The 14,304-nt window shown below is 43.5% G+C and overlaps 1 protein-coding gene across 19 annotated transcripts in view; it reads right to left on the bottom strand.

Annotated features, from left to right (window-relative positions):
- Positions 1 to 14,304, bottom strand: part of TBC1D5 (TBC1 domain family member 5) — a 544,381-nt gene that overhangs the window by 5,091 nt on the left and 524,986 nt on the right. For all 19 annotated transcript variants that reach the window (XM_049100069.1, XM_049100071.1, XM_049100072.1 and 16 more), the window contains 2 exons: positions 5,905 to 5,984; positions 4,966 to 5,115 (listed from right to left, as the gene is read on the bottom strand). In XM_049100069.1, the coding sequence (XP_048956026.1) occupies positions 4,966 to 5,115; positions 5,905 to 5,984 (230 nt within the window). The remainder of the gene's footprint in view (positions 1 to 4,965; positions 5,116 to 5,904; positions 5,985 to 14,304) is intronic.

The following is a 14,304-nucleotide window of genomic DNA, read 5'->3' as shown; positions in this document are numbered from 1 at the left end:
TAAATAATAGTGAAAGAAAATAGAAGGGAAGGGAGAAGAAATGGGTAGGAAATATCAGAAAGGGAGGCAGAATATGAAGACTCCTAACTCTGGGAAACGAACTAGGGGTGGTGGAAGGGGAGGAGGGCAGGGGGTGGGGGTGAATGGGTGACGGGCACTGAGGGGGGCACTTGACGGGATGAGCACTGGGTGTTATTCTGTATGTTGGCAAATTGAACACCAATAAAAAATAAATTTATTATTAAAAAAAACCCCCAAAAATAAATAAAAAAGGCTGACATCTATGAACACCAGTAAAGGTTTTGGGTTAAACCCAGAGAAGCTCCTGAACAGAAGAGGGACACCTGGATAGGTGTAAAGCTACAGTATGACCAAGGACGTTCCAAAACCAGCCTGACAGAAAAAGTGCTGACATAAGCTGACATAATCCCACACCTGCTCAAGCACCCACCTGCCTACTCTCCCACAGCATGGGTAGGGACTGGCACCAGAGTCTGAAGTCTGACAAGATGTACAGAGCCTCCAGGCTGGTATGGCCTAGGCCATCTGTGGGCTATGGGCAGAGCCCGGACAGGTAGTTGGCAACATTTCCAAGGGTAATCTGGGCCTGCCAGTCTTCTCTCTGAACTACATGTTCTTGGTGTCATGGCGCGAGTGGGGTGCAGGGGTGGTGAGTGGCTAAATGATGGTTCGGGTGCCTCATCCTCTGACCATTCATTCACCTTTAAGATCTTTAATTGGGAGAAGAGAAACCGAATTAGCATTAAGATCACACTGCTGAAACAATAGGCCTTGAGGCTCTTCATCTCAAAATTTAAAGCTGTTTACATTCTAGCACCACATTAATGCTTACAAAACTGAAGAGCTACACAGAACATGGCACTGTGGTAGAAGAGGACGTGATCATAACTGGCACCAGGACAGTTTGGTAGACAAAGGCTGTGCCACCAGAAGGTGCACTCGGGCCCGGCTGTACCACCCTGCAGAGGCTGGCTTGTCCTCCCATGCATTTGCACATGGGGTACACAAAAGGCTGTGGGGGACCTCAGCTTCAACCTTCTACCTCCAAAGTGTGTACACTACTCCTAGGACTGCTGTCCTGAACTGTAAACTGTAAGGTGAAAACCTTCACTTCTCAGCCCATACAAGGTCTCTGGCTAAGAGTGCTGCTTGGTAGAGCTTATCTTAGTATGAAAATAAAAACGGCATGTACAGCAGGCCCTATTTCCAGAGTGGTGTCTCTAATACAGAAATACCATCATCACTTATTCTCCTTTAACTTACAGTGAATACATCACATGATGTTGAAGAGGAGAAATAGGTTACAAAGCCTTGTGCCTGGAAGTAAAGATGGTTCCCACTGTCACTATTTCTAGGAAAGTATTGAAGTTATAAATTCTGGGTAACCCCTCCGCTCCCCATTCCCAGATAAAATCATGGACCGACTCAAAGCACAGTACTGCAGGCCATAAAACAAAGCCCATATCAGAAGTATGGTGGTTTGGCCAATGTCACAAAGCAAATGAAAAGATCTCCCTCTTCTGGACTCCTACCTAGAACTTTTTTCTAGACACAAAGATGTTTTCTTTCTAGATTTCCATATAGCCTTAGCTACTACCTGGTTCTATTTAGATCATTTTGGAAATTCCTAGGTCAATCCTCTCTTTTTGCCAAACACAAGATGTACTATACAATGAAAGAAGTTTTCAACCTGTCAGTCTTGTCTAAAATTGGCCAGGACCACAATATACAGCACAACTCCCCCTAACCCTGCTAATCACCCTGCTTCATTTCTTACCCTGAGTCTAAGATCATGGAAGGTGGAAGCAGGTGAGCCCAACTACAGACCAGCTGTTCAACAGACACATTCTATAGTGATGGAAGTATTCTCCTTCTGTGCTAATACAGTAGCACCCAGCCACACATAGTTATTGAGTACTTGAAAGGTGGCTAGTGTGATGGAGGAACTGTATTTTTAACTTAATTCTATTTAATCTTAATGAGTTTGATTTTAAACAGACATGTGGTTACTGGCTACTGAATTTAGACAATGTAGCTACAGACCATACAGATAAAAATAGGGGCCCCAAGCCGCAGGGAGGCATATTAGTTAATAGGGGCTGGCTGACTAGTGAGTGAGTCCAGGTCCTACAAGTCCTGGCTTCTACTGGCATAGATTTGAGTCAAGCTCAACAAAAACCTCCCAGAGGAGTATGTGAAGGAAAGACTCTTGGAGAGAGGGACAGAATGTGGCTCTCTTCACTCTACAGATGACAATTTTGCACCTATCATTTTTAGAGCTGGACATAAGATTTGTCAAATGGAAAAAAAAGTATTAGTCACATCCCCACCAATATGCCAGGGGGGAGCAGGGTACATGTATCTCCAAAGGAGCCCTTCTGAAGTTCCTGATGGGGAAGGGCACTAGCAGGGGGACCCTGAGCCACCTGCCCCAAGGCAGGTGAGCCTGGTCCTCTGTATTATTCTTCACATGTAATTTAATGCTAAATCAAGAAAGCAAAAACATTTCTAAGTTAGGAATGAACTGTAGTACAACCTACCACAGACCCAACATTGTGGTGATTACATCTCCAGAAAATGTCACAAAAGCCTGCCTAGCACTGCCCCACCCTCAGGCCCTCCATTTAACTGGAAGCTCCTGAGCGGAGGCTACATCCCATAACCCTGACTACCCAGTACCTGGCAGAGCAAAGACCCTCAGCTCACATCTGGGAGGCTGGAGGGGAAAAGCCTTCAGAATCCCATTGGGTACCATGTTCCTATCCAGAGCCCACCCCTGTCCCCACAAGCAGTGAGAAAGTCAGCCAGCCAGCTCCGAGCCCTGTCCACCACCCAAGGCTTGGGAAAGGTGGTGGGTCGACTTCCTCCCAGGGCTGGGGGGCTGTGTGAGTCTAGTCCAGATCCCTGGGTGCTGCAGCCCAAAGCCCTGGACACTCAGCTTTCTGCAGGAGTCACTGCTTCACCTGGGACTTCACTTGCCTTTCCTCCCCTGAACATGAGAGGAGAGCACTGCTTCCCTACTTTTCCCTTCCTCATGTAAAACCTCTTTCAGGAGGACAGATTTTTTTTTTTTTTTTTTTAATAAACTGCTAACACCCTTGAGAAAGAAGCCATGGCAGGAATGAGAAAAGAAGAGCCCTTTGATCTGCCCTTTCCCCACTCTTCTCCTTTTCCACTTAGCCCTACACAGGAACAGAGATGCCCAAAAGGCAGCAGTGGGGTGTCTGGGTGAAGACTGGGTTGATTGTGTTTGAGAAGGACATGCAGAGGCAAAAGGCCTCTTGGATGCTGTACAGGAGTGCAGCACTGCCTGCCCAAGGGCATGTCCTATTTCATGTCACCTACATTTCATGGCTGGTGCACCCTCAGTATGCACATGGTGACAGGCAGGTTCTTACAGATATGAGAACCTGGAAAAACAATGGCAAAGTATAATCAAGAAGCTTTAAATTTGCTAAATTTAGCAAATTCAGTAGTGTTCTTGAAAGGTAATATTTCAGTAACATTTGTATACGTTCAACTAAAAAAATCATGCTAAATTTTAGAATAAAATTATTAATTAAAAATGGTTAGGGAAAAAAAAATGGTTAGGGAGGTGAGCCTAAGCTCAACAATATTTGAATAAAGAAATAATTACTGAAAAACTAAACATCTGTTTAGGGAAGGAGAATCTGGAAGAACTAATTAAATTAAACTTGCAATGTTAATTCCCTATCTGTGTGGTCAAACACGCAGACTAATGGCTCTGAAAACTTCTTTTAAAAGCTGGATGAAATTAACCACATAAGGTTCCCTCTTCTTGAAAAGTACTCTTAAAACTAAAGATAATCCCATTCTAAAATATTTTTTTTTAATTGTAAAAAATAATCTGCAAGCATCTGGATACTAGTTTTTGAAAAAAGAGCCTTAGATGAGGTTTTGGTAATGTTCATTTTTCAAGATGAAACTTTGTAAGCTATTAAAAAGTGTATTATTAGGAATTTTTAGTCCTATCAGATAAAGTATAGTGAGGAAATATGGTGGAGCTGGAAGCTTGCTGGATTGGGATAGGAGTTCTGAAAACGTGATGCCTAGTGAATCTGTGTACCTCTTGGGCCTTCATTTTCTCACTGGTAAAATAAGCAGACAAGACTAAGTCAACAAGGAATTTCTTGGATCCTTTCTCACTGGAAAAATCTGTTTCTATGTTAGAATAAATTACACACAATGTCAACACCTTGAGAGCAGAGGTCAGCAAACTATGGCCCATAAGCCAAATCTGGTCTGTGGCCTCTTTCCATAGGACTCTCAAGCTGAGACCAGCTTACATATTTCTAAAGGTAATAAGAACAAACACACCAAATATAAAAACAAATATGTGACACAGACCATATGTGGCTTATGGATCCTAAAATATTTACTATCTGATCCTTTATGGAGAAAGTTTGCTGACCTCATTCCCTTAGAGGATGGACATTAATGAGAAGCCCTTCTCCATGAAGGCAGAAAAGGTTGTAGCCAAGTGAAGTCCACTAAGGACAGCATTAAGAAAGCACAAACAGTACTTCTTGTACTAATAGGGAATGCAGGCATCAGCTGGAGGCAGCCAACGGATAGCTGAGGCAGAGGTCTGACTTTCTAAGGCCACACAGCAGGCCTGGCAGGAGGTTCAGGCTAAAGCTGCTGCATACGGGTATGTATGTAGGTTGTACCTTGCACAAATCTATGGGTTAACAGTCTAATTATTATCATTGTGAATGGCCGGCCTCCCAGGGGGCACTGGAGTACACAACTTGCACAGCTGTATAGGACCTCTGGTTCAGGCCACTGGTGGTATTTTATAGTTGAACTTTGCACACGGTAATTTGAAATGACTCTGGCAGTTTTTGTTATTCACAGCTTTGAAGAACTTGTGAATGTGCTCCCATCAAGTTAATATGACATTGTTCACCAGAGCTCTTATACCTGCTTGGTGGTCCTAGGCATTTGGTCGCTCTGGCCCTGGCCTTGGCCACTGGAGCAGTAGTGGTCATCTGAGATGGTGATCTGTTCATTCTCCTCAGCTTCCAGCTGACTCTGGTTGAAACGCAGGGAACCTTTAAGAATGTCTTTGATCTAGTTTTCAAAAAAGAGGAAAATAAATGAAAGGATAAATTGTTTTGCAATGCTAGCAAAACCTCTAATACATTTAAACTAGACTTACTCACTGACCATCTTTTAATAGCATGGATATGAATATATTACCATAAGAAAGGAATTAACAGGAAAAAAAAAAGCCCCAACTCTATCAAAGCCATGGGCCAATTAATAATGACCAAGGAAAATTTCAGTCTTAATGGCTAGGTTCTCACAGGGTCAGTCTGGGAGCAGTTATCCTAGAGCAGAAAGTACCATTTGCCTACACACCCAGCCCTGCTGAACAGCCCTCGGCTCCCCAAGTGGCTACACCCAAGCTGAGCTGTTAATAACAAAGGCAGACATCTGAGAGCAGTATGCTCTTTTCGTTAACGTGTATGTTCCACTCAGCTCTCCAAGGGATGGGTAAATGTGGTCCTTGTGGGTCTGAGACCTGCTGTGGGTGGTGATGGAACTTGTGTTCCAAGGACAGCATATTCTATGGATGAAAAACTGAACATGCTGCTGGACCACACAATACCAGCTCTAGGTAAGGAACAATGGCTTTGGTAAGTGGAAGAAGCAAGGGTGGGAACAGAAAATTAGCTTGGGCTGCAAGCTAGTCAGACATAATCACTAGTAGGAGCAAGAGGTGTTAAGGAGGTGGTGATTCAGGTTGGGCTGTGCCTGGGAGGGAATGAGGGGCTGGTGCTGGTATCACGGTATGCCATGCCACAGGGTGCCCTCCCCAGCAGGTACTAAAAGAATGGCCAGATCAAATGCACATACCTGTTTTAATCCTGCCAGAGAAACCAGAATTTGATCTTCTTTTTCCAAATTTTCTTGTAATATCACATCTTGAATATTTACTGAAAATAGAAGAATGACATTTTATAACTAATGCTGGGTATAACTTAACCTACCTATCACACCATAACTTGCTTGGAAATTTTTCTGTCCCATTTCATAGCAAGTATTTCCACCAAGGATGCTCTGTCCAAATGCAGATGAGGCAGGTGTGCAGGAGAGGAGAGGAGAGAGCACTGAGCCCAGTATGCACAGCCTTTCCACCAATGAGACACGCATACATTCTTATGATGACAGATACGTCTTTACTTCCACAGGGAGACCAGGGCACCTCCTGCTAACCTCTGATGTGAACAGCCTAGAGCATTCATCCAGCCTCTGGGAGGAAGCGGTTCAGCCTGGGCTTCCCTACACGGTCTCATGGTTCAATGATGGTAACTCACCCCTCTCTCTCTGAAGACCAGGCCCTTCCAGGTAATGAAGTAATCAAGACACTGTCTTTAAAGATTTAAACAGTAAAGCATGTTGTCAGTTCAACAAAATGGTAAGAATAACCTTCTTCAACATAACATTCATCAACGTTCTAGTGATTATGTCTGACTAGCTTGCAGCCCAAGCTAATTTTCTGTTTCCACCCTTGCTTCTTCCTCTTACCAAAGCCATGGACAAGCTCATGGAGCTACATGGTGCCATCGGACAACAATGCCTATGGAATCAGCCTGACTTCACCTGGGGTCTTCACGGGAGTACTACTTCTCTAAGTCCTCTGGGAAGCTTACCCTCCACATGAGAAGTCCTTTATCCAGACCTGATCTGAGAGATCTAGCAAGTGAGCTATGACTGCCAGGCTCAGCACTACACTGAGCTTCCCACCAATAGGGTGAACACACAGTGGTCCTCAGCGCTCCCCCACCGCATGCCTGAGGGATACACACAGCCCCGGGAGTGGTGGGGCGCACTGAGCCTGGATTCTCAGGAGAGCTGAGGGGGAGGAAGCAGAGCCCTCTCCCTACCCCAGGGCGAGGCAGGAGAATGCAATGGTGGGAAGGACTAAAACACACTCTACGCACACCAGTTGGAGAATCACTACAATAAGTAAGCTTACCTTCTATTAACGTCTCCTTTCCTATTTTGTGGCCTTGGATCACATCTTCTTATAGGGCCTTACAGATGCCCCACACTTAATAATTCACTCAGTAAGTGTCCCAGTCTGAATGTGGGACTCCTCAATTCCATGCCTGGCCCCCTTCAGCCACCAGACCTGTGTATCACTCCCTGCTTGCTTAGCCCTTGTCCTGCTGGTAGCAGCAGCAGAGTCAGCACACTCTCCTCCTGGCCTGCAGGCTCATATCCATGCAGACCGGCTTTTCCTCATTGTTCAACTCTGGTCCCATGTTGCCTCCTCATAGCAGCCTTCCCACCCATCTGGCCACTGCCTTGTTATCTCTTTCTCCTGTACATATTTCACTAGGCACTTGTCACCAGCTGGCATTAGCACATGAGTTTGTGGGCTTATCTATTGTCCATCTCTCCCAAGAGGGTATCAGCTTCAAGACTGTCTTGTTCAGGGGTATAGTCTCAGCGCTTAGAATGAGGCCTGGTGCATTTCAGGTATACAGTTAAGTAATAATGGACTCAACAAATGGGGGAAAACACTCCTGGAACTTGCATTTCAAAACACTGCTATGGTAAATATTTCCAAAAGTATTCCCTGCAAAGGAAGAGGCAAAGACTGATACCATCAACATAAGCCTAGCCTGACAATCTGTTGGAATCTTCAACGAGAGTAAATCTCTAGACCACGCTGACAAGTCCTCTTTCATTCCACAGCAGAAAAACAGCAGCTTTTATTTATTCAGAAAACGTGACTAGTTTCTGGCTAATATAAAGGCCCGCTTCAAAACAAGAAAGCAAGATGAATGGGAATGGAATAATAGATATAATTAGAGAGTGAATGTTTTTGGTTTCCTTAAAAGCCTGTAACAATTTGTTCTCTCTCAACAAAAAAACAACACAGAATCCACTCAACAAGACATAAACGACAACCAACTGCAGGGAACTGACAAAAACCAGTTATATAGGTCTTTTAGAGGATTGCAAAGGGGGCTTTTGTTTTTATGACTGCTAGGGTTTTTAAGGCAGATGTCTGAGGGTCTCGGGCTGCCTGGGGCAGCATGGCACGTAGTAGCTGGGGAGTTTGGTGGGGGGGGGGGGGTGAGTTCTGCCCCACTGAGCTGCAAGGTGGGCCAGATTTCCCAGCCTCTGCTATGTAAATGGGGACAGCAGGGGAATAACTCCTGGACCCTGAAGGAAAGCTCACCTAATGGATGCAGGAACACTTGGGACATCTGGAAGAAGCATGGGGAGCTTCTTGAGTCCAAGGAGCTAATGGAGAGGAGGCCACTGGAGGCCATGCCCAACAAACCAGGATGGGGGCAAGGAAAAGAGGAAACATGCACAAACCAAATGTGCTGTATCCTGCTGCCATGACTCTATCTACACTTCCTGCCCACCCCTTTGACAGTTTGCTGTGGAACATATCCTGAAGCCAAAGATTTGGCCAAATTGCCTGGCTGCTGCCTCCAGTGTAATATGGGGCCCACAGTCAACAGCAACAAAGATCAAAGGCCTTTAGGGTCATGGGCTACAAGCTAACAAGGCAGTCAGTCAGTGACTCCAGTGGTGACAGAAGCTGATAACTATGCAGGAATAGAGCTCTCCTTAGAGGCCAACAAAGACCCAGAGGGCACTCAGCAACCCTTCCTCAAATACCCAGGAAATATGAGCCATCCCAGCACCCAGACACCATCCTGGCAGGGAGAAGAGACAAAGTAGAGAAACTCTGTGGGCATTTGTTCAGATGAGATGGTTACTTGTAAGAGACCAAATTTAGGACCAATTGGCAAGTTTAAGCCTTGGACTGCCATTGGTGGGAATGGAACTTTAGAGTGAGACTTCTGTGTACCTGAGTTTAAATATATGATTCATTATCTCACTACATAAGTATCAGTGTCTACTCGAGATGATATAAAATAGTATTGGCCACGTTGCCTGAAAATCCCAGGAAGCAAGTCACCGAAGTGTCCTCTCTTGGATACCACAAACCCGTAATGCTTGAGTGGTGGTTGCACTGAAGGTGGAAGATGGCTGTAATGGTAAGCCAGAACAAGAGAAGCCTCTTGTCTTTCATTACAGGCCTAAGGAATAATGCTCCAAGATCTAAAGGCACTTTCCCCCATACACTCTTGCTGGATAAGAGCATGAACAACCAACAAGCCTGGATGCTCACTACTGTACTGTCTCCTGGGTCTTGAGGTAGCAGAGCTGCTGGTGGGCCACCCTAGTTCCACCTTCCATTCCTTCCTCAACATGTCCCAGATCTCATTCAGGGTAATACCATGTGCATTTACCCTCACAGCCAAGGTTAGTCATGTGACATAGCTCTGGCCAACGAGGTGTAAGAAACATCCCTGGATGGAGCTTCTGGGAAGCTCCTCACGGAGTCTGACTCAGTTTGTGCCTTTTGGACCTTTACACTTCCACCTCTGGTACTTGAAATGCTAGCAGGAGCTCCATAAGTCATCTTATAAGCATGTGGATGAGGATCACAGCTTAAGGACTTTGGGCAGTAAACCAGAGGGAGCTGGGGGCATTGGACACATCATGGAGCTGCTATGCTTGCTTGGACTGCCTACCTCCAGGCTTATTTAAAAGAAAAAACCCACAAAACTTCCTGATTTGTTTATTCTACTGCTTTTTGGGCTTAGGTTTGTGTCCAAATTTCCTTTTTTTAATATGGGCACCAGTCACTGGATTAACTAAGTATCACCTTGTCCCAACTTGAATATATCTGCAAAGACCCTATTTGCAAATAAGGTCACATTCACAAGTTCCAGATGGACATGAATGGGGGAATGGAGGAAGAAAGTGAAGTGGGGATCACTATGCGACCCAGTACACTAGCCAAACTGGTTCACTGTTACACAGGATACAAACCATCCAGTTTCTCTAACGAAAGGGGACTGAGACAGTCCTACCAATCTCCTCTCCTGCATGCAGAGTTCAATTTTACATTCCAGGCTGGCTCCGGCCTGCTATGCAATGTGACTGGCCAAGGGTACCAGGGAGGGAGAAGAGCCCAGAGCCTTAGTATCCTCGGAAGGAGACCCTTACTGAGAATTCTTCAGCCTTACTTTTCAGAGAAGATCAAAGATCACTTTTTTATACAATCTAATGGAAACCAGGACCTTCTACCCTGAAAACCCATACACACACACACACACACAGAAAGAGAGAGAGAGAGAGAGAGAGAGAGAGAGGATGTTCATTTAATCTTAAGGATAAATCTGTTATAATCAACTAAGCTGATTAGACTCAATTTAGGAAATCCAGGGTAGCCCGGGTGGCCCAGTGGTTTAGCGCCGCCTTCAGCCCAGGGCACGATCCTGGAGGCCCTGGATCGAGTCCCACATCAGGCTCCATGCATGAAGCCTACTTCTCCCTCTGCCTGTGTCTCTGCCTCTCTCTCTCTCATGAATAAATAAAATCTTAAAAAAAATTAGGAAATCCAGCGTATAGAAATCCAAATCTGAAACTAATAATAATACATGTTAATTGAACTTAAATTAAAAATAAATAATGAAAGTTTTGAAAAGGGAAAAAATAAAACAAAAGGGTACTTTTGAAGGCTGTTAAATGTTTTGAATACAAGAATTTTGATTTTACTAATAAAGTACTGGCCATGTAAATCCTTTGCCTAATATTGATTTAAGGTGGCATTTATGAACATTCTACGAATATACAACTTCTCAATAATAAATCTACTGCTTGAAGTTGCACCTGCATGTAAAAACAGAAAAACGTAATGAATTTTTATGCCTTAAAATACTGAACGCAGAGATATGAAATGTTTAAATTTCTAATGTAATGCACATTTTTTCTTATAGCAAGAGGCAGAATAAATTATGAGATAAAGGCTCTTTTTGTTTCTCTGTAGAAGGAAGATTACGTTCTTTATAATCTTCTACTTAAGTTTTATAGATTATAAATGTTTCAGCACTGAAACTAAAGGGGGAAATCTCACAGAACTACTTCTGTGGAAATTATACAAAAATCTCATCAACTAAAATCTCATCAACATAACAGTTGCATGGTGACTCCACTTCTAAAGAGGTGTGTCAATGCCACAAAAATAGATCTCTGACTCTAAAAGTAATGGAAACGGCACACAGACTACTTTTTACAATTTCTTAAAAATGTTTTTTCTTCAAAGCTGGAATAAAAGTGTTTTATTTGAATGGTTGGTACAAAAGGTAACACCAGCCCATATTCATTAAGAAGGGTAGCAGAAAGGAGATAAAATGAGAACTAGCATCTATCTTTAGTGGAGGTGGTGGAATTCAGCTTCCTTGTGCCTGAGGGTAATATCAGAACCTTCCTCAAAGGATTACGATGAAGAATAAATAAATTAGCACAGTATCTCACCCACTGTAGAAGCTCAGGACTTGGTCCCCCCTCCCTTTCTAAGAATTTATTTATTTATTTGAGACGGGGGAGAGAGAGAGAGAGGGAGAGAGAATGCACAAACAGTGGGAGCAGCAGAGGCAGAGGGAGAAGCAGACTCCCCCACTGAGCAGGGAGCCCAATGAAGGGCTCCATCCCAGAACCCTGGGACCATGACCTGAGCTGAAGGCAGACACTTAATCGGCTGAGCCACCTAGGTGCTCCAAGGACTTGGTAACCCTTTTATTTTGACATGGCTACATTATCTCATCTGACTATCCCAACGACCATTCTTGATGAGGACCATCATCCAATTACAGAAAAGGGAGCCAAGCTCAGCAATCCCTGGTCCATCATCTGAAGTCTTATGATGGGAAAGTGGTAGAGCTAAGACAATATCCCAGATCATCTGGACTTCTGAGCTCCTCAGAACTTACATACGCAGCACTGATGGAGGGGCCAGAGAGAGACAAGAAGCCAGAGAGGCACAGACCAGGGTCTTGCTACAGACTTGATTGCTTTCTAATGCCAGTGCCCTTTATTTAGTGGTGGAACTGACCTGAGGTCAGCTGGCACAACCTACATGTAAAACAGACTGCTCTATCATTTCTATCAGAACTTTCCAGAGCACTGGGACTAGCATCAAACAGCTTGAACTTTGATGATCTTGGACAGAGATCTGTATATCAATAAACTCAACAGTAATGGGGGCAATGCCTATCTTGAGACTTGCTGGAAAGATTAGACGAGATGATCAAAGTGGTCTACTTCTAACAAACTGCTCACTAATACTATTATTGGTTAGTATGGTTTTTGTTTTTGTTTTTTTTTTCCTTTTCTAGTACCTCAAAGATCCAGATAGGTAGATTCTGCTTTTCGAGGTTCTTGTCTCTGATAGACATTTAGTTACTTTGACCTCAGATAATCTTATAAGGGACTGACCCAGCCTCAAAAGAAAAAATATGCAGGCTGTTACAAAATGGAGGGGTCACATGTAGGGTTGACCTAGGGTCACATGTGTGATCAAAGTCGTACTAGCTGAAGAGGTGGCCATGAGTCAAGGAAGAGGGGCAGACCTGTAACTTGTCACTACTGGCTTTGGCTACACTGTTGACAAAGGAGTTTCTGCTCACAGAGTGTGTGTGCCATTGCTGGCCAGATCTTGGGAGAAAGCAGGTTTAGAAGAGACTGTAGGTGCCAAATTCATTAACAGATCATGTACATTTGTGTGTCTTTGCAAATGTGATTCTCCTTCCAGAAGATCCTCCTCGCCTCCTTACAATAAGACCCTCCTTGCCTCCTTACAATAACACACCCTTCTTTTCTTCAAAGTCTGCCTTAAAACCATGTTCAAGCATTGGCTTCCTATTAACAGTCTTCCCTCTCAAAGTATTCAGTTGTTGAATTCTCTTCTGCTTCATCTTTTACTCTTGCACTGTATTATATATGAGGCTCAAAGATTAAAGCTTTCTCTTTCTCTTTTAAATAAATAAATAAAATCTTAAAAGTGGGGGGATGCCTGGGTGGCTCAGTTAAGCATCCAACTCTTGGTTTCAGCTCAGGTCATGATCTTAGAGTCATGGGACTGAGCCCTGCGTCTGGCTCCATGCTTAGCATGGAATCTGCTTAAGACCCTTTCCCCTCCCCTCTCCCTCTCCCTCCCCTCTATGCTCTCTCTTTTTTCCATATAGATAAATAAAATTTTTAAAAATAAAAAGATTAAAGTCTTCTGAAGCTTCACAGTTTTATGGGCAAATGATGGACTCAAGGTCTTTTGGATCCAAATGTGGTACTCTGTTCATTATATCCCTATTACTCTAGAACTCCACTGGTCCCTGCCAATGTTTCTGAGATCACTCCGGGAGGACCTTGGTTTCATGTGACACTATGTGTCACTTTAGGTATTTCCAATGAGGTATATTTTCCTTGGCACATTCTCTCTCTCTCCACTTTGAAATTTTACTCACATCTTCCATATGCAATGAGCTCAATTTTACAATACCAATCCTCCACTTCATCCCAAACTATGTCTCCTAGAACCTGTTTTTACATCAGAGAGCAGGTACTTAGTAAATACCAGTTGAATGAACAACACAGGGTTTTCCCACCAGCAATAGGGATGATTTTTATGTCCTTAGGAACAGATGTAGGTGAGCTTTTTCTCAGGTGAAGAATTAAGGGATATTAACATGATCAATCAGATCTCAGATCAAGAAGTGGTAGGGGCAGATGAAGGGAAATAAGTTTCACTGATGATTTATTAAGAGCCAAGTACTGAATCAGGCACTTTATGCTCAATATTTTCTTTCAAAAGCAAAAGCAGATCACATAGAAAATATAATCAGGGGTCCTGTTTTGCATCTAGCTGTCAGAATGACTGAAAACTCTAAACTCAGCACTGAGAAAAGAATATTTAGTTTGGAAAATCCAAGGGTAAGACTAAGCAGATACGTGTATTGCACTTAATATTAGTTTTTGTTGTCAATAAATAATTCTCTTAAGTAAACTTAGAGTGATTAGCAGAATTAGAAATCTTTGCTCATCTCTACCATTTAGCATCTGATTCTCAGGATTCACCACTTTGCCAGCTAGGGAGCATCATGGAAGCATGACTCCTCACAGCAAAATCTATCATGTTCATCATATGGCTGAGGGTCAACCAGAAAAAAGACTTTATATATTTTTAAACTTAAAAAGTCTCTAAGCTCCAGTAATGGTTAGATGCCTTTGCCAGAGATGTACTTCTAAAAATAGAAGGAGAAACATTGGTAGAGACTTATTAAAAGGAAATATCCTAGGGTGCTGCCATCAGATCTTCTCATTTGGAAGCAATGACATAGAAGGGCAGTTTGAATAAGACTGTCCTAAAATCACATCAGT

Source organism: Canis lupus, chromosome 23 (assembly GCF_003254725.2).
Source record: "Canis lupus dingo isolate Sandy chromosome 23, ASM325472v2, whole genome shotgun sequence".
Taxonomy (NCBI): domain Eukaryota; kingdom Metazoa; phylum Chordata; class Mammalia; order Carnivora; family Canidae; genus Canis; species Canis lupus.
This window is presented reverse-complemented; position numbering and strand designations above follow the sequence as displayed.